Below are 20,908 nucleotides of genomic sequence, written 5' to 3'. Positions count from 1 at the left end.
ATAAAAGAACTTGGGGTTGATATGTTTCGTTAAGTTGCTTTTCACATATCCCGACTGCACTTGTGCAACACATGCAGCATTATCTTCATAGATAATGGTAGGGGTGTTAGTAGTATTCAAACCACATGACTGCTGGATATGATTGATCACTCTTCTAAGCCATGCGTATTCCCGTGCAGCTTCATATAAAGCTATTATTTCTGAGTGATTCGTCGAAGTAGACACAAGACTTTGCTTCGATGATTTTCAAGATATTGTAGTTCCACCATATAAGAAAACATAGCCAATCTGTGATTTTACTGTATGCGGGTCTGATAGGTACCCAACATCTACGTATCCAACCAGATTTAGATCTTGATTCTTTCTGTAGAACAGACCTAGATCTTTGCTACCTTGCAAGTAGCGCAGAATATCCTTCAAGCCCTTCTAGTGCCTTTTAGTGGGCTCTGCACTATATCGTGCAAGTAGGTTTACTGCAAACGCTATGTCTAGCCTAGTGCAATTAGCCAGATACATCAGCGCACCTATTGCACTTAAGTATGGGAATTCTGGTCCTAATACTTCCTCCCACTCTTCTCTAGGGCTATAGGGATCTTGATCTGCTTGTAATGACCTTCCGACCATGGGGATTTTAGCAGGAAATGATTTTTCAAAACCAAACCGCTCTAACACCTTCTGAGTGTAGTTTAACTGATGTACAAAGATTCCATCTGCCACATGCTCTAGCTGCAGGCCCAAGCAAAATTTGGTTCTACCCAAATCTTTCATTTCAAATTCAGATTTTAAGTAGGAACTTGCTTATTCTATATCTTCTTTTGTACCAATGATATTCAGTATACTGATATTATGCAAAATCTATTCTGGGACCTTCTTATGAATACGCGGGGACAATCCGTGCTATTTATGTAGCCTTGTTTTCCAAAAAATTCACTCAAACGATTGTACCACATTCTACCTGACTGTTTCAACCCATACAACGACTTCTTCAATTGTACGCTATAAAGGTGTCTATTTCTTATATCCTGATTCGGCAATAGTATTCCTTCAGGTACCTTCATATAAATGACCGAATCTAGGCTCCCATAAAGATATGCGGTCACAACATCCATCAATTTCATTTTCAACTCCAAGTTGACTGCTATTGAGATTAAATATCTAAAGGTAATGTCACCCATCACCGGGGAATAAGTTTTTTCATAATCATCGTCTGGTCGTTGAGTGAAACCTTGTGCCACTAGTCGTGCTGTACCTCACAATTTCATTCCTTTCATTCATCTTACGAACAAAAACCCACTTATATCCGACTGGTTTAATGTGGGGAGGTGTGCGGCATACTGGCTCGAAAACCTCTCTTTTGTTCAGGGATAACAGTTCAGCTGTTATTGCCTTCTGCCAGTCTTCCCAATCTGACCTCATTCTACATTCAGCGAGCGATGCAGGCTCAGGGTCATGATCTATGACTGTGGCAATTTTATTTGCGAAGTATGTGTCGACTATTGTGGTTGTTCTATTCCAGGATTCCCTTGAATTCACATAGTTTATTACTATTTCATCATGGACTGTACTTTCAGGTGCTTCTTCATCTTGCTCTTCATAATTTCTTACTATTGGAGTAAGGTCCTTTAGTTTACCAGTGTCAATTTCAGCGCGCGCATTTTCGCTGGTTCCTTCCTACGTGGGAAGATTCAAATCTGGTATACCTACTTCCTAAGATTCCATACCATCGCCAGGTCTCAACTGGCACCCCTTTTTTCCTTTGGGGCACTTTTGTGATCGGCTGTAGTAAGCTCTCATTTCCTACATTCTTCGGACATCTCCAGCTGTTTGGGACTTGAGAAACCAAATTTCTTGTCCTTTTATTATTTTTCGGAGCTCCTAGGACAAGATGAGGGGTACCTTCTTTTGGTACTTCCACCCTCTCCGGTGCATTGCGTGCAGACACATGCGACTTAGTCACGCTCTTCAAATCACAAAAATGATCAGGCAGATTGTTTGCTAATTTTTGCAAATCGATAATTTTCTGTACTTCACCATTTGCTTCACTAGTGCGAGGATCATGTGCCGCAATTCCTTCAGCCTGCCATATAATTTCCCGACATTTTTCATCCAAGGGTATATTTCCTCCCCCTAATGATAGAAAATTATTTTCATCAAAAATGCAGTCAGCGAAGCGGGCCGTATGCAAATTTCCAGTTGTTGGTTCTAAATATCGGATTATGGATGCAGTCTCGTAACCGACATATAATCCAACTTTCCGCAAAGGTCCCATAGTGGTTCGCTGTGGTGGCGGTATTGGCACATAAACTATATATCCAAATTTATGTAAATGGGAAATCTTCGGAATTACCCCTTGCATTAGTTGCATATGTGACTGGATGTTATACGAAGATGGTCTATAATTAGTGAGAGCTGCCGCATGTAAGACTGTGTGTCCCCAACATGTATCAGGCAAATTATAATGCTGCAACAAAGGTCTAGCAATGAACTTTATTCTCTTTATCAGCGCTTCGGCTAGTCCATTCTGAGTGTGGACATGCGGTACAGAATGTTCAACTTTAATTCCCATACTAGTACAATAATCATCGAACGCTTTAGAAGTAAATTCACCAGCGTTGTCCATTCTGATGGATTTCATGCGATGATCCGGAAAATTATTCCTGAGTATGATCTGCGAGATCAACTTTGCAAAGGTATGGTTGCGGGTAGATAATAGACATACATGCGACCACTTTGAGGATGTGTCTATTAATACCATAAAGTACCGAAACAGGCCAGAAAGCGACTGAATAGGACCACAAATATCCCCCTGGACTTGGTCCAGGAATGCAGAGATTTCATCTTGTACCTTCAAGGTAGATGGTCTTATTATTAATTTTCCAGTAGCGCATGCAGGGCATACAAAATCTTCATGATTCGGAAAATTCTTCACATTTATGCCATGACCTTGTCAGTTAGTAATTATGTTTCTCATCATTCTAAGACCAGGGTGACCTAACCTATCATGCCACAGGGAGAATAATTCTGCACTTCAAAACACAGTCTTCAAGGTAGTGAACACTTCGAGTGCCCTAATGCGAGTGTAGTACAAGCCACTGCTCATGGAGGGAAGTTTTTCTAGTATTCTCACTTCGCTATCACGCTTAGTGATGTGTAGGTACTCCTTACCATCTTCTTCACCAGTTTCTACATAGAAACCGTTAGCGCAAATGTCTTTAAAACTTAAGAGATTTCTTGTAGATTCAGGGTATAACAATGCTTCTTCAATGTGCAAAGTAGTTCCCATAGGTAGTATGACTGTGGCTCTTCCAGAACTTACTATGCATTTATCACTTCCAGTGACAGTTATCACCTTTCCAGAGCTATTTCTAATAGACTGAAAATATATCTTTTCTCTTAAGATGGTGTTTGTAGTTCCACTATCCACAATACACACTTCCTCCATGCGAGCGCCACACATATTCTATAAATAAAACATCCAATCATTCACATGCGAGGAAGTAGCAACAAGACTAAATGCTTCATTAACTATCGAAAAAAATAATATTGTTTGCAGCTAAGATTTCTCTTCTAGAGCTTACATTTATTCATTCAATCCTCCTAAATTTAGCAACTAATTGAATGGCTAATTACTCTAATTCTAGATAGAGTTTGCGAAATATCCGGCCACTTCTGCTTTAATGGCTTTCTTTTCCGCTTCATTATTTATGGCATCTTCTATGTCAGTAGAGGAGGGCAAAGTAGAGGTCTCCGCATCCTTCATCGGGAGGTCTTTTATAGTCATTGCGGGAGTGTCATCAACTTCCATATGAGATGCATCCCTTTCAACTTCGACTGCTTTGTCCTCTTCCATCCCCACTACAATGGTGAGGTGTGCTTCTGGCTACTCTTTCTTCTTCTTCCGGAACGCTTCCGCAACATGCTTTGGTGCTTTGCAGATTCGGGACCAATGGCCCTAAACACCACACTTATAGCATGTCTGGTTCTGCTCACCATATGGCTTGACCTTTTTCTTTGTCTTACCATTATCATCACCAGGCTTGACTTTGTCTATCACCACTTTCTTTCCTCCCTTCACCTGCTTCATATTGCGGTTCTTGCGCGCTTTGAAAGAGATGTGATTGACTTCTAGACCACTGCTCTTCCCTTGCGGTTGGGATAAAAAGTTCTTGTTTATGACTTCGTCATGAACTTCATGGAGTTGCAACACATCAATCAATTCAGAATACTTCTTGTAATTTGATTGACGGTGATTGCGTGCAGATTCTGCCGCATTCGGGTGGAAAGTGGAGAGAGTCTTCTCAATTTTCTCCTCTTATGTGATCTTTTTCCCACAGAGACACAGTAGTGTGCAAATGCGGTGCAGCGCGGAGTTGTACTCTTTGGCATGCTTATAGTCACAGAAACAGAGCCGGACCCATTCTTGCTCTGCGAGAGACTTGATGGTGTACTTAAGACGCTCAAAACGCTTCTGCAGTGCGTCCTATAGTGCCTTAGCGCTAGTCATTGCCATGTACTCATCCTTCAAAGTGGGAGAGAGATGATGGTGGAGAAAATGAAGTGCCTGATCATTCTCATCCTCCGTGGGAACAATTGTACTACTTGTTCCCAGGCCAATTGCAGCGCGGAGCCTTTTTTGCTCCCAGTACAATCCGAACATCCGATGCCTAAGTGAGATAGTTGCGGCCATCAGCACTCAGCTCAGCGAACTCCTTGTTCGTGATGCTAGCCATCTACATATTTAAATGATGCAAGTATTACTACTAGTAAAGTTGCTTCATGTTGCTAAATTGGATTGCTACAATTTTTCAATATTTTCTATGCTATTATGTGAATTTTACTGAATTTAAACGCATAATAGGCAATTTAAACAGCAAAATAACATAGAAATAAATACTGCATAATGGCTAAAACATATGCAAAATTTAAATTCTAGAGATACTTTAATGTAGGAAAAGTATTTTCAAGATTCTCCATAAGCCCGAGGGTTTATACGCAAAATTCCAAAAAATTGCGTAATTTTCAGAAACCACAGGGTCTAATATGCAAAATCAGAGCCTCTGGATAATTTTCAGAACAACCAGGGTCCTAAACGCAAAATTCAGGGACTGCGCTTAAATGTTGAAAAATCCGGGGGTTAAATGCAAAAATTGGATTTTTTTTCTTCTTTTCCTAATTTTTTTTCTCCCGTTTCACCATGGGTCGCTCTGCTTAGTACTTGGGTCGACCTGGTCCAATTTGGCCCGCCCGCTACCCTAGCCGCCACTCAAACCAGTGGCCGGTCGGCGGCGCCTGGCGCCGTGCGGGGCGCCGACACGCCGGATGGGCAGCGGCTCGGCCGCATACCGGCGGCGCAGGGCACGAAGGGCGGGGAGGCAAGCACACGGCGACGGCTCCCAACTGGGCGACTGCAGGTGCTGGGCGGCGCCGGTGGCAGCTGCTTCGAGGCATCGCCGGCGGCGGCTGCTTCGGGAGGCACCGGCGACGGCTACTTCAGGGCAACGCTGGCGCAAGGCGAGGGGGGTCGCCAGATTCGGGTAGATCAGCCGTCGGAGCGCGTTGGCGGCCGGAGTGGGTGAGGTGCGACGCCGGCGGTCGCTTCGAGCGACGGCGGCGGCGGGAGGCACACGACCCAACGCAGCTGCTGGCCGGTGCGCGGGCAGGTGCTGGCGGGGGATGCAGCGGCGCGGTCCGGGCGGGGCAAGAGAATCGCCGGATCCGGGCAGCTACTTCAGGCAGCGGTGTCGGCGCCGCTTCGGGTAGAGATCCGGCGGTCAGCTCATGCAGCTTCAGGGCGGCGGCGCGGTGGAGGCAGCCGGGGCGGGCGACGAGGCACGGCGGAGAATACCGTTGGCTTCAAGCTGGCGGTATACCCCCTTTTTTTTCTCTTTCCTGTGTTGGTGGCCTTCGAGCCACCATGTACTTTTGCCGGCTACATGCCGTCAGTGGTTGTGCGGTGAGGCCGCCGGCTTCATGCTGTGATGCTATCGCCTCGCAGATCGATCTAGCTACACTGCTGTTCATGCGTGTTCATACTGTATTCGCTACTATTCATGCGAATTTACTACTGTTCATGCGATGTGATTTCAGATCTATTTTGATGCAAAACAGTAGTGGCTAGGGTACATACCAAATCGATCGTACCTTTCAAATCTTGCGAATAATTCGTGCCACGTAGGGCTTATAGGCTAGGCCAAAGACCTGCCTGCTTGACGACGATGTCGATGCAGTGCAGATCGGTCGTAGGCAGATTCGTTCTGCTAGCTTGATCTCCGGCAGAGCTTCGTGCTGATAACGTGTTGAGAAACCGCTGCTACCGGGTATAATCCAGCGATCCCTCAAGAGAACAATTGCAAAAGGAGACACAAGCATAGGAAAAAAGCTGTCTATTTTTTATTCATCTGTGTTTATAATGAGAGGTGCTGCCCCGTATATATAGTGCCAAAAATCTTAAAAAATAGAATCGAATCTTTCAAGAGATCGAGATAGGTTCACGTTCGATTGTGAAACTCTAGGTTTCCTAACCCATATCAGCCCTCGGCCACATCTGCACATGCAGCCTCGAAGGCAGCCGGACCAGTTCGCCAACATCGCGCTATAGCTCTGCATTTGATTTTTTCGATCTCTAATCCCTTTTCCGATTTCCAATCTGGCTATAGTGCTGCAACCAAGCTGGTTCTGGAAGTTGATTGATAACTTAATTGCATGTGTTCCATTCTTGCTTATGTTTGCATTGGGATTGTTTGGATGGATTTTTTTTTTAATCTGAACTTCCTTGGTTCTTCTCAATACTGTGGTTTTTCTCCTCAATTTCTCCGTTGTTTTGAGTTTTTTTTTTTATGAACATAAGAATATTCCTCCCTGCTCCTCCCAAATGCAGATAGGGAATAGCTCCTCGCCGGGTTATCCTCCACAGGGTTTCAAATGTGACACAAAAAATCCTCGCCGGAATCATTTACCCGTGGAATCCTTCCCTAAGCTCCCAAACAAGCCCTTCCTGTGTTTTCAATTCTCATAGTATTAGAGAAGCGCAGCAATTCTATTTCTGCGTTTTTTCTATTCTTGCATTCTTACTATCCTGCGTTGTAGAGAGGGCCTAAAAGAAATTGCTAACAGCAATCACCATCTCTAGCATGAACGACAACACTTTCCAAGAAAAGAAGAAGAACTGATACACCCGGAGTCATTTGTCATTACTTAACAATCACCGATGGAATTTAAGAATGCATATGGTGGTAGATGGATCATCACAATGGCATGAGGCTGATCCTCTTGAGGAGGCAGAAGTAGGCGAGTAGGCGGTAGGCGAGCGCCATGGCCAGCAGGATCCAGACCTCGCGCATGCCGCCGTCGAGGTCCACGGTGTCGAAGGACGGCGACGACTGCAGCTGCCGGCACCCGCCCCGGCTGCCGCAGTTGTACGTCAGGTGGCCGTGGTACTGCGCCTTCAGCAGCAGGTTGAACCCGTAGTGCATGAACGACACGTACTTGAGCCACCGGATGAACTTGGGGATATGCTGCAAATCAATAGGTTTGCTATTTATCTCTCCAGTGATTTCCACTTTGATTATTAGTAGTAAAAGAAAAAAAATGCCCAGCATTTTTTCAGGGAAAAAATGTGCGTGCGGTATATACCTGGACGTAGTATCCTCCGGTGAGGAGGAAGAGCATGAGCACAAGCGACGCCATGACCCCGGCCCGCTTCACGCTCAGGATGGCCGCGCCGAGCAGCTCCCCGGTCCCCTGGCTGGTGAAGACGATGAGGAGCGTCGCGAGCAGCGTGAGGCAGAAGCACGGCACGGTCCTCCGGAGGTCGGCCATGAAGTAGAGGATGGCCATGAAGAGCATCGGGTACACGACGTGCGGCACGGCGTCGCACAGGGTGCTGCTGGCGTAGTAGGCGCTCAGCTGGTACATGTCCGCCTTGCGCTCCTTCACCAGGTACAGCTTCTCGAACGGGAACACGTACACGGACCCGAACAGCGACGACGACGTCCAGAAGATGCAGATGTAGAAGATGAGCCCCACCTGGTCCCGGAGCTGGGCCTCGTTGCCGGTCTGCGACTTCCACCAGAGGAGGCCGAGAAGGAGCGCGACGCCGACGGCCTGCGCGAGGCGCATCTTGTCCAGGTAGTCGGCGGCGCGCTCCCGGAACGTGCGCCGGGACAGAACCGCGAACTGCTGGAACCACCCGATGCTCCGCCGGTCCTTCCGCGCCCGCACCGCCAGCCGCAGCTGCTCCGTGGGCGCCCTCCTCCCCGCGCCGGCTCCGGCCCCCACCTCGCCGCCGCCAGCCTTGTACTTCAGCTGCAGGTGCTTGATGACCTGCGACCTGAATTCTTGGGGGTCCGGCGAGCCGCGCAGCGCCTCGGGGACGCTGATGTCGTCGAGGTTGCCGGTGGCGAGGTCCAGCAGGAACTCGGCCGGGTTCATGGGGATCTCCGGCACGAACCCCAGTGAGGAGAAGTGGTGCATGCAGTCCCTGGCCTTGCCGTGGTAGATGGCGTGGCCCTCGGAGATGAGCAGCAGCTTGTCGAACATGTGGAACATCCGGCTCGACGGCTGGTGGATCGTCGTGATGATCGTCCGCCTCGTCTGCAATACGATCAAGCGAAAATGAGCGTCAAGAATATCGTCGTCGTCGCCGATAGGCGGCGGCTTTGAGTGCAAATGAAGTGTGCTGCTGCTACCTTGGCGAGGCGCTGGAGGATGAGGATGAGCTTGCTCGCCGACGTCGAGTCGAGGCCGGAGGTGGGCTCGTCCAGCAGCAGCAGCGACGGGTCGACCAGGATCTCGTACCCGATGCTGGTCCTCTTCCTCTCACCTCCTGAAACTCCCCTCACAAACGCTCCCCCGATCTTGGTGTGCCGGCACCTACATACGATCGATTACAACTCACTCGATCATGCATACTTGTAAAATTGCATGAAAATTCTGGCGAACAAGGCTTTCAAATCATCAGTAAAGATTGTTGGATTGGATGCATCAGAACATTGTATTTACAGAGTTTAAACTTAAACTAAAGAAACTTGTAATTGAGGAGGCAGCGATCCACCTACCTCTCAAGATTCAGCTCAGTTATGATGGCGTCGACCCTGTCGCGCTTCTGCTGCTTGGACATGCGAGCAGGGAGCCTCAAGAACGCGGCGAACACGAGGGTCTCCTCCACTGTCAGCTGAGGGAAGAGGACGTCGTCCTGGGTCACAAATCCAATCCTGCAGCAGAGAAATTAACACAAAGAAAGGCGACGGATTCATCTTTTCCTTCTAATTTAGCCAGCACAAAAGTTAACGTAACCACAACATTTTTGGCATGCGATTCAAAATTTAACTTGGCAAATGTTAGTATTTTCCAATCTTTTGAGTAGTAGCATAACTATGCACAAGTTTTGGCTTACAGTAATTAGTATACTAACCCATCAATTAACTTGACAAACATTCTTGTTCTTACAGTTACCTCCTTTTGAGGCAGGGGCTGTAGGGAGTGTCATTGTAGGTGATCTGACCCTTGATGCCACCACTCAGCCTGCCTCCCAGTATCTTCAGCAAGGTGGTCTTGCCACTGCCAGATGGGCCCATCAGTGCTAGGATCTCACCAGGGTCAACACTCCCTCCTATGCCCTTGAGGATGTGCTTGCAGCTGCTGCCCTGATCCACTCTCATGTGGGATGCAAAGGCCACTTTTGCAGCTGTTACGGGGTTCTTTGAAGTGAGCTTCACCTTGTACTCGACATTCTCAAACTGCGTTTCAGGAACAAAATAAGCGAGTTTTTTCTCATTATTTTCGGTGATGAACTCTGGTACATGCCATAAAAGAAATTATACGCAAGTATCAATTAGCTAACAAACTGTTGGAGCAATGGGTCATGCAAATTGGCATCCAACTAACTTGTACCTTAGCGTTTGGCATTTCTATCTAGTTCTCTGAAGGAGAAATTGAAGCCGGACTCTTGAAAGTGAAAAAGGAAATTTTATATCAGATACCTATATAGATAATCAAGACAACAAAGCAGGTCTTTTCGAATTATATTGGCCAGAAACCATCATCATGGTAAATTGAGCTTAAGTTATTTTTCTCAAGACTTTTTTTTTCTCTCAAGTGTCTTGCAGTAGCAATTGTTCAGTTGCTAAGTATGCACATATTCAGGGAAAACATCTGGATAATTCGACGCAAACATAATTCATTTTTTCCTCGCAGCAAAAATACCTTACACGCATGTACATAGGCTAAGAACTCATGCAACGTACCAGAAAAACAAAAGGAAGAAAAAAGAAAAACTAAAAGAGATACCTTAAGGAATATTGGAAGAGGGCCATCTTTTGTTGGCCACAGATGGTCCTCCTCCATGTCAACCTCCACACTTGTGTCTCCACTTCCATGAGAGGAAGGAGGGAGGCGCTCCACAATGGACATCTCCATTATATCCTCATTGCTGATCTCCATTCCTCCTAGAGAGTGAAGGTTGCTTCACAGAGAAAGTGAAGCATACGGCCTCCCTCTTCTTTTTATGAAGTGGTAGGAAATGAGAGGCATGAGCATGAGCAACTACTAGCAACCAAGAGTATGCCTACTTCGTTGTTATATATGGTTCAGTTCTTTTAACCTTGTTTGGTGACCCACAATCTTTCTAAGGGGCTTTGGGAATTGGAAGGAGAACCTTCCACTATAGAGGATAACAACTACCGGCATTATCTGTTGCATCTTAGATAAGAATGGCTTGTTTGGATAGACAGGACTTGCTTCAACTTCGGACCATCCAAATTGAGATTTTTACGGTCATTGGAGAGGTACCAACGGTACCGGAAAATTGTAATTCCAATGAGGCACCAGTACCTCACTCATATCTTACGACAAGGTACCAAAGTTAGCATTGTATCGAAAAAGCCATCCAAGTTATGTTTTGCAATTTGTTGCGTGTTCACGAAAAGAAAAATTGATGAGAAAATATCGACTAATTAGAAATCTCGAGGGTTTAATTTCTTCATTTATAGGTGATTTTTTTCCAGAACATGGCATTAACTCTTCATCTTACGAACTTAGGCTGTGCTTTTGCCTGAAATTGTTTCAGGCGGATCCATCTCTCAATTATGTAAATCAGTTTTTGGACAATTAGACATACCCCTTTTTTGGGACAATTTTATACGTTTTTTTTATGAAAAGCAGGAGAATTGCTTATTCGTTCATTAGAATGAGAAAAAAAAAGACAAGGTACAAGGACCCTAGAAAAGAAAACAAGAAACAAAGAAAAAAACTATATACTGAATGTACATCAAACTAATCTATCTATCTCGCACCAACGAGCGTCAAGTGTTAAAGTCGTCCTTGATGAGAGAGCAGAGTGCATCTAGGGAGTTGTGCTTTTCCTCAAAGATTCGTCGGTCCGCTCCTTGCACAGATTCCAGATAGTGAATAGCACTAGGCTCATTAGCTTGCGACACGTCGTTGATGGCACGTTTGTAACGCATTGATGCCACCAGCAAGAGAGAGGGGGACCCGTTGATGAAAGGGCCAACAGATTTGACCAGGCATCAACCGCGCACCAAACTTGAGTGGCGTAAGGACATTCACAGAACAGGTGATCAATGGTCTCTAGGTTGTGCATACACGGAGGGCAAAAATATGAATTCGGTCAGCCTCGACACAGTAGACGGTCCACCGTATAGATGCGGCGCTGGATGAGGAGCCATGCAAAAAAAATATATTCATGGGGGTGCCCACGGTTCCCAGATGAGCGGGCCAAAATCAATTGAGATGCTTCTATCGAACTGACAGAGATATGCTGATCATGTAGAATAGCAACCTGAGGCCGTTAGTCACCAAATGATGGGAGCTCAGCTCCTTGGTCAGGACAATTCCTCTCAAATCTCTCCAGAGTCGAACATAGTCCGACAACAAGGCCGGTGTGATGTTGTTCTGTATGTCATTGACTCATGTATCGTTGCTCAGTGCTGCCCTCACTGTGCGTGGGCGAGGACGAAGCTCCACATACAGGGACGATGCAATGTTCCATGGTGCTGTACCAAACAACCAGCTATTGTTCCAGAAGTCTGTTGTGCACCTGTTCCCCACAGTGACTATTGTGAGCGAACTAAAGAGGATGCAGTCCATGTCATCACAAGGAAGCTCAAGGCCGACCATGGCTTGTCCGGCGTAGTCCAGGCGAACCAAAGCTAATGCAGTCGGAGAGCGCGACCAAATTTTTCTTCGTTTAGGATTCCGAGACCACCAAGTTCCTTCAGCCAACATACCCGATCCCATGTCACCATGCAGTTAAGTATCTCTTGTAAATCTAACTCATCACGTCGAATGCCCGCAATTGAGCTTTTGGAGAGATTGTCTCATAGGCCAATGACTTGACTGAAGAATTCAAGGAATTGGCCAGTAAGCTCCATATCCTGTTTAACCGGTGCCAAAAAGATTGCAGTATCGTCAGCATACAAGGGCAATCTCATCCTAGGCACACGGTGGTGTATGGGCGACAGGAGGCTGGTCGTAGTAGCCATCTCAAAGAGGTGGTGGAGCGGGTCGATGGCTATGATGAACAGAAAAGGCAACAGAGGGTTGCCTTGCCGTAGGCCTCGATGGTGATGTAAGCGCTGCCTGGGCGAGCCATTGAGGAGCACACTGGAAGATGTTGTGGTAAAGAGGATGGACATCCACTCCCTCCAGCGTGCTCCAAAGCCACGGGCGTGAAGTAGATTCAGAAGGTAGGGCTACGAAACCATATTAAAAGCCTTGGAGATGTTCAGTTGGAGGAGCAGAGACAGTTTGCGTTGTCGATGTAGGGCCCTCGTTAAGTTTTGCATGTAAAGGAAGTTTTATTGGATGCATCGCTTCTTTATAAAAGTGCTTTGGGCAATGGATACGAGGTTATTTAGGTGTGGAGTTAGCCTGAGAGATAGTACTTTGGAAATGACCTTGGTCATGCTATTCATCAAGCTGATTGGGCGATAATCCCCTACTTGTGATGCCCCATCCTTTTTGGGTAGAAGTGAAATAAATGCCTAGTTGATGCGGTCAAAATGTCTACTATGTATGTGGTAGAAATAATACACTGCAGCCATGATGTCCTTCTTGATAATGCTCCAATAATTACGATAGAAACAACCTATGATACCGTACGGTCCCCGTGCTTTGTCAGGGGGAGAGGGGGAGGCCTTGATGGCTGCCCAAATTTCTTCCACAGTAAAAGACACCTCAAGGGAGGAGAGATAAGCCGAGGGCTCAACTAATTGAGGCTCATGTTTTCTTCGATCGGTGTGCTAAGAATAGCAAAACAAACGTCTATATATCCTATCTGCTTTTTGATCGTGACTAGTGGCCATACAATTTTATACGTAGGAGGACCGATACATCTTATCTACCAGATTACAATAGTTGAACTTTACCCCCAAATCATCTTGAACATATTTACAAGTTAGTATTATGTAGTTACAGGTTGACTACTTACAAGTAAATCCCATAAGCTTACAAATTATTTAGATTATAATTACAACAACCTCCGTCATTTACAAATTGTTCATACATATTACTAATCCACTAGCACCACTTACAATTTTCGTACATAGTTACAATATTTTTTTTATAATCATACTACTTGCAACGAGTCGGTTACACTAATAACTATTCGACAAATGGTTAGTTATGAGCCGATTCATGCACGACGTGACATGGCCCGCGTGTCCAAATCGAAATATATGGAAAAAGTGCATTTTTGACTACTACTACCATTTCTTAGACTTTTTCAAGGAAACATGTTTTTTTGATTTTGACTGAATTGGTCGGAGCGTAGACGAGCGAACAGAGCCCAGGAAAGAGGTCAGATCGTCATAGAGCAGTCGACTATAAGACTATGCTCAAGGGATTCTCGTCGCGGGCGAAAATCCTGTCGTGAAGAGATTTTTGTTCCCTTCAGCGCTACAACGGTTTCGCTTCACAGTTCCCGTCACGAAGGGATTCTCAGGGTCATTCCCTTCAGGACGAGATTCTCTCTCCTTTCACTTCGCGATTCCCCTCAAAAGGAAGGTGTTAGAGATGAGAGAAAATAAAAAGAATGAGAACGAGGAAGGAAATAAAAAGGAAATAAAATGAAAGAAATATGATTGAAGATGATCTAAATATAAGACTGCTGATATGAGAGAAGGCCGTCTCTCTCGGGAAACATGGTCCAATTTCTCTTCTTTCTTTTCACACGGGCAACAATTGGGAATAAAACAGACCCTGAACATGAGTTTAAAATGTAAAAAAAAGGTCTGAAAGACTTATAATCCGCACCTGGAGCACATGACAGAAACGCTGGCAGATATACATAATTTTTTCTTTGGAAAATGGGCTTTGCAAGGTACTGTACAATGCCTCGGCCTTAAACTTCCAGTCACGGTTGGGCTGAAAGGTAGAAAGTGATGTTCAGCAGCGTTTCGGCACTACATGCTAGTGCAAAATGGCATTTTTTTCGCATTGGATCATGGAGGCCCGGCCCATACGTTGATATCACGTCGATTCACCCCGCCGAAAGTGCCGGAACTTTTCCTCACCGAATCCTATCTTGATAAGCCGGAGAACGACTTGCACCGCTACAGTTCATTCTCGCTATCTTGCAAGTTGAAACAGTAGCATCAGCTGGGGCCACTGCGTGCTTGACAATTGACAGAGCAAAGCTTCGCAACGAACTTAGGTTGTCAGGATCCCGATACTATCTTTAAGATCTTACGAGATTGTCCGGATCCCGATACAGTTTTAGGCTCATACCATCAACTGAGGTTGTGAGGATCCGATACATATTGGGATCGTATGATCCACAAAGTCGAAATGATATGGATCGATCTTAATTTTATAGGACCTTGATTTTATATGTAGCAGAATCATATGTGATCAGTAAGATCATATATTTGCACATAGGATCTCAATCCTAACAATCTTACTGTGACTGATTAGGTTTTATTAGTTTAATTTGACATCTTTTACTCTTTATATGTTGTTATACATTAAATAATGTTATAATTCATGTATGGAACTTTTTAAATGATTGAATTCTGATTAAATAATATTCAAAATTAAGTTTAATTGAGACAGTTATTCAGTGACATATCGTAAATTGATCTCTTAATTGAGATTGATGTGAACAAGCGCTCTTAATTTTTTTTAAATATTAAATTTATCAAAGTCAACAATATAGACTTCTTTTTCTTAGAACATATAACATCCTGCCTAGCACTTCGATCCTAACAACCTTGCTCATGACCTCAACAACCACAACCTCGTGCTCTACTGACAGAGGATATGTTCGGTATCCTCTGTCGATCTAGCAAGAATTAGGCCATCGAAAATAGCAAGAATTGGCACGTTTTTGGACATTTGGCTTTGGTCACCAACAAGAGCTATTACGTTTCTATCAATAAAAGAAGAGGAAGAATAAGTTGTCCCTGATGGTAAAGATCGAGCTGATGAATAAACTGCAAAGCAGTCTTATTCTTCACCTGATTGAGGCACCATGTTGAGTCTGCTTGTTATGCATAATTGTCAGGCTTTGAGTATTATATGCATTTCATAGTAGATAGCTTGCTGTAGCTTTCGGTTTGTTCTTGTCCTTTCGCTCTGAAATCTGAACTTGTGAGTTCTTCTGCCTTTCGTTGACACCTAAGCTTTAGGATCTGGAATTCTTTGGTGGAATATTCTCCGGGCGCAGGCTAAACAAAAGTGTAAGAGACTAAGAGGACCCATTCCATTTTTCCCAGTACAATTAGATTATGCAATTGTTTATTTTCCTCAAATGAATTTGGTGTCTGTTTTTTCTCCTTGTATGTGTAGCTGAAACCATTGCAACAAAAAACAATTATCTAGAAGACTAGAACCAATATGAAACTATAGTAAAAGCAGCATTTTGAAGAGGTATACAAATACAATAGAGAAACACTGGATGAATATGGGTTACTTTTTAAAACACAAGAACAAAGTTCATTGTGGAGGACATGAAGCCTACACTTTACAGAAGAGAATTTCAGAGTTCCTTAGTTTATAATGGAGCCCAGAATCTCGAGGTTAAGGGCATGTTTGGTTGGCACTCCAAACTCAACAGTACAGCTGCAAGTGACACAAACACATTGCTGATACTGAAAGTACATGAGGATATATATACTTACAACAAATAAGTGTTGCGCTTAGCATCATACATATTCATATTCATCATATATGATTAGTACTATCCAAAAGAAACTATAATTAGCGTGGATGGCCATATATACACAAAAGCAGGTACAACATCTGGTTTAAATATGAGAAAATCTACGATTTACCATCGAATAACTACTGAATTTACGATTCGTCATCGAATAAATTCTGTTTACTTCTATACCATCGAATAAATATTTCAGTTCCTTATATGCCATCGGCTTCCGATACTACCCTCCGCTGTACTGTTCATGAATAGTATGAACAGTACCTGAGAATAAAAAAAGTCACAGAAAATATGTCGATTTTTGTGCACGCTCTATAATTCATAATCAACCCGTTTTAACTGTATTCACCTAAAAATACTATATAGAATTCAAACTAAAATTCTTCAAAATGTACTACTTTTGTAACTTCTTGCAATTTTTAAGCCTCATAAAAATTTACAAAAATCTGAGAAAATTTACTAATATTCCTCTAATGTGATGTAATAATTTCTAAAATTATCTCCCGCGGTGAAAAAATTAGTTCTTTGTAATGCACAATATTACAAAAGTAAATTATTTTGAGAAATTTTAGTTTGAATTTTATACAGTATTTTTAGGTGAATATAGTTAAAATGGGTTGATTATTAATTATAGAGCGTGCACAAAAATCGACATATTTTTTGACTTTTTTATTCTTGGATACTTTTCATAAACAGTATAGTGGATGGTAGTATCGGAAGTCGATGGCATATAAGGAACTGAAACATTTATTCGATGGTATAGAAGTAAACAGAATTTATTCGATGACGGATTGTAGAATCAGTAGTTATTCAATGACGAATCGTAGATTTTCTCTTTAAATATAGGCTGATAAGATCATCCACGTGCAGTAGCAAAAGAAGGCCACCAAAACACACTACAGAAGTTCCAGCTATCATTAGTGACCATCATGGTCACATATGAACACCCTGCAAGAGAAGTTCCAGCTACCATTAGTGACCACCACAGCCTCGGTACCATTATACAACGATCTAGACGAGTTTCTCACGATATATCTCAGTCCAGTATGGGACCATATGTCACAACTTCTCGCTCCTATTTTCGGATATTAAGCAAATAAGAGTAGATGGCTAGACACAAAACTATAGCTGCCAGCAACCTTCTCTGCCAAATATAGTATCAACAGTAGTAATTGAATTGATAATTTAAGTATAGTTGCATCCTTCGGTCCATCTAGATATAGAAAATTTACCCAAAAATAAATAAATTTTTTAACACATGGCAAAGTAAGCAAAATAATTTAGCAACAACATCAGCCATTTTGCAATACATGGTAGAGACAAAAGCTACTACGGAAACGAACTGCTGTGGTGATGCGCATACTAATCAGACGGGGTGATCAGAGGAATAATCGGAGAGGAGGAAAATGGCATAACACATTCCTTAAGTGACTAGAGGTCTGAACGAACTGACCAAACTGTGGTAGCCCACATGATAGGCTGCGCAAAGACCATTCATGAAGATGAGGAAAAAGCAAAAAGAATACATAAATCAACACAAGCTATTCGTGATTCAACATTACAGACATCAAACATTCCAAAAAAACAAGAAAATCAAAAGGATATGGTTTCCTACCTCAGATTTGCAGACCAAGAGAGGAATGAACTCGCCCGTTGCAGCAGCTATTGATCTGTAGATTGGGAACTTGGATTAGGAAGGGAAGTAGAGGAGAATAGGCAGAAGATGAAGGGGATTCATACGGACAAACCTGGGTTGGATTTTGGAAGTCAGCAAGAGGGGGATTTGGAGGTGAGGGAGGAGGGACTGGGTTCCCCTGACTTCACATCGCCGTCACTAACACGTGGGGTTAGGCTCACGTATTAGTGATAATGTCACTGGCGTCATGACGTCAGGGGATTTCGATCCAGGGAGGTGAGGGAGAAGGGGATTAGAGAGGAGACGGGATGAATAGGGAAGCACACGCAGTGGAGGGAGGTATATAGAGATGACCCGTGAGGCAATTACGTGCCACGAGTGCGCACCTTTTTTTTCACTGGACGATGAGAGGAGCTGCGCACACACCTTTTTTCCATCGTAACAGTGACAGCAACGCGCCAGAGCTGATGTCACGTCCTACAAATACTAATCTAGTCTTTAAGCAGGTCTAAGCATCATGACGTCTTAAAATCGTGTCTTAAGGATTTAAAAATGTTTTAAAAGTGGTATAGTGAATATTAGGAAGACTCAAAACTTTAGGAAGAAACCAAGAAAGACCCCCTGACGGTCCAACCACGCCACTGCTAGACTGACCGCTAGAGGCGAGCAGAGCCATTTTAGCCTCTGTCCATGAGCGGTCTGACTTCCTAGACTCACGGTCTGACCGCCACTGCTAAGAACTGCCACTTAAAACCATCGCCAAAATCTTATCCGCTCATCCACCCCCATTAGTTCTTCCCTGCCGAGAAAGAGATAGAGAAGAGAGAGAGAGAGAGAGAGAGAGAGAGAGAGAGAGAGAGAGAGAGAGAGAGGGAGGGAGGGAGGGAGGGAGGGAGGAGGAGAAGAGAGAAGATCCCCCCACTTGAGCTCACCAGAGGTCAAATATCGAAGGAAGAGGTCGTCCACGAGTCTCCTACATCGTCCACAAGCTGATCCCCAAGCTTCTTCGTCGCCGGAGCGAGCCCCAAGCCAGAGGAGAGCTCCACCTCGACCACCATGACGTCCAAAGATCAACGGAGATGACTTCCCTAAGCTTCTCGAGGACTTCCTCGAGCTCATCCCCTTCATCCTCTTCGCTAGAGAGGATTCCAAGAATGTACATCCACCTCAAGCTCCAAACCACTCCGGAGCCCGATCTCCAAATCGGAGCCCCCTTGGAGTGGACCTCTCTGCAAGAAAGCTTCTTCATGCTAAGGTGAAGCTCCCTAACCTTTTCCCCGAGTTTCCCCTAAGTTTTCCTTGCTCTTCGTAGCTGTAGATTGAGTTTAACCCTAGCCTAGAGCTTATCCATGGAGCATCCCAAGTTTGACTTACTGAATATCGTTCAAACCACCCTATAAGCACTCCACTAGTCTCCTAGAACATTTTGGTACCTTTCATAGTCAAAGGCGTCGCCGGAGCCTTCACCAACGGCCTCGCCAAAGCGCTACTGACAGGCCCTAGTGGTCTAACCGCCATCTTGACCGATCTGACCGCCGAGATGAAATTTGGCCAATCAGCTTCACGTTAAGTTCCATAATCAGGTGTCAGACTACCATTGGGTCGGTCTGACCGTCGAGTCTCACGGTCTGACCGCCCCAAGGTTCGATCTGACCGCCAGACGCCAAATCTCTCTACAAGGCACCGGTCTGATAGCCCGACCACCTAGAAAACCCATCGGTTTGATCGCCACCTTCCCAGTTTGACTGCTAGCTTCATAGAACTCTGAAGCCTTAGGTTATCGTATCCGACATTTAAACTTCCTTTAGCCTAATCGTTCGAGCATTCTTTTACAAACATTTTTGTAATCATGCACCATGCAAATTCCTTTATAGCATTTCATCATGCTTACTACGTTGCATTCTTCCCCTTTTAGTGATCGATGAGCTAGAGAGTAACGAGTTTTCGCAACAATGTTTTTGGATTTGATTCCGAATTGAAGTAAAGCAGTAAGGCAAACATCTAAGCATATTCAATCTACTACTTTGGATCTCGTATTGTATAACTTGATAAATTACTCTCTATGTATGTTTGCATGAGTGGTGGGTCCATGTCAGGTTTTGGTGGATATAACCTATGTTGATGCATTAATTCTCCTGCCTTAAGTTACTAATAATCTGTGTCATTGTCACCTGGGTTTAATATGATGTTGTCTAACCTGAAAGATATCTATAATGTTTAACAATGCATAGGTCGATGTGGAGTTCTCCGGGGTAGGTAGGGAGAGGAGCCCGGACACTATAGACCGCTTGCATCGTTTAAGCACTGTCCGTCGATGCAATTGGTTTTATCACTTTCCGTACTTATTACATGTCGCATATGGGAACGATAAGCAGAATACATTTGTAGTTGTGGCCTTTTGGCGTGCGAGTCGATGTTGTCGTGGGCATAATAGACTTATAGGGGTATCCAGTTTGGTCCAAGAGTAGTTTTAGATGATTCTTGCATCTATCGGTGCATGATCAAATGGTTGTAGCTTATTGGGACAGGTTAATATGAGTACCTCTTACGTGGACCTATACGGACATGTGAGCCAAATTGTCCTCGAGTCGTGTAGGTAAATAAGTACATCTGTATGGTGTAAAATCAATTTGAATTGTCGCGCTCTCAGTCATGAGCATGCTTCTGTCCATTTGCATCGTTCGTAGAGTTTCTGAATTTAGGGATGTGTGATATTGAATGGTATGTTGGAAATGTTTGTTTATGATTATTGATTACATGAGATGGTTCTAATTACATTTATATTTAAGTTGTTGGTTACATGGTAGAAAGGTACTTTTGATTAAGTATAGATGCTCACATATAGGTGTCTAGGTTGCTTACGCTTTATGAATTTACTTAATCTCGTGGTCTACACCTTGCTAATGACTTAAATGTATAATTCTTAAAGTCAAGTTATTATATGTACCTATTATGGATTAAATCTTGCGAGTACCTTCGTACGCACGCTGCTTATTTTCTTTTCAGGTGAAGTTATGTGCTAGCTACTCTAACCCCGATCGGCTGCCTTGTGTGCAAATAGCGCCACCGATTTTTGTTTTCTTTAGTTGTTCTGCTGCGGT

General features: G+C 44.1%; 1 protein-coding gene and 1 long non-coding RNA gene across 2 annotated transcripts; both read right to left on the bottom strand.

Annotated features, from left to right (window-relative positions):
* Positions 1-7,127: 7,127 nt before the first annotated feature.
* LOC133927002 (ABC transporter G family member 26) lies at positions 7,128-10,747 on the bottom strand. Its single transcript, XM_062373217.1, has 6 exons — positions 10,288-10,747; positions 9,454-9,737; positions 9,057-9,212; positions 8,688-8,871; positions 7,633-8,592; positions 7,128-7,514 (listed from the first exon to the last, which is right to left on the bottom strand). Exons 1-6 carry the CDS (start codon positions 10,438-10,440, stop codon positions 7,245-7,247), a joined length of 2,007 nt encoding a protein of 668 aa, XP_062229201.1. The 5' UTR covers positions 10,441-10,747; the 3' UTR covers positions 7,128-7,244.
* A 6,845-nt stretch (positions 10,748-17,592) lies between these two features.
* Positions 17,593-18,102, bottom strand: LOC133927001 (uncharacterized). The gene is made up of 3 exons (XR_009911223.1): positions 17,920-18,102; positions 17,787-17,841; positions 17,593-17,650 (listed from the first exon to the last, which is right to left on the bottom strand). It is a non-coding gene; the product is annotated as an uncharacterized LOC133927001 (long non-coding RNA).
* Positions 18,103-20,908: the final 2,806 nt, after the last annotated feature.

The sequence above is a fragment of the Phragmites australis genome, chromosome 8 (genome assembly GCF_958298935.1).
Source record: "Phragmites australis chromosome 8, lpPhrAust1.1, whole genome shotgun sequence".
Classification (NCBI taxonomy): Eukaryota; Viridiplantae; Streptophyta; class Magnoliopsida; order Poales; family Poaceae; genus Phragmites; species Phragmites australis.
Note: the sequence above shows the minus strand (reverse complement) of the source record. Positions and strands in the feature narration are given on the sequence as shown.

What these genes read in the sequence shown, in the direction of transcription:
- LOC133927002 (XM_062373217.1), bottom strand. Translation starts at nt 10,440, where the DNA reads ATGGAGATCAGCAATGAGGATATAATGGAGATGTCCATTGTGGAGCGC. An exon ending in AGCCCCTGCCTCAAAAGGAG is followed by an intron (nt 9,213 to 9,453) that starts GTAACTGTAAGA and finishes TCTCTGCTGCAG; the next exon opens with GATTGGATTTGTGACCCAGG. An exon ending in CCGGAGGATACTACGTCCAG is followed by an intron (nt 7,515 to 7,632) that starts GTATATACCGCA and finishes ATTGATTTGCAG; the next exon opens with CATATCCCCAAGTTCATCCG.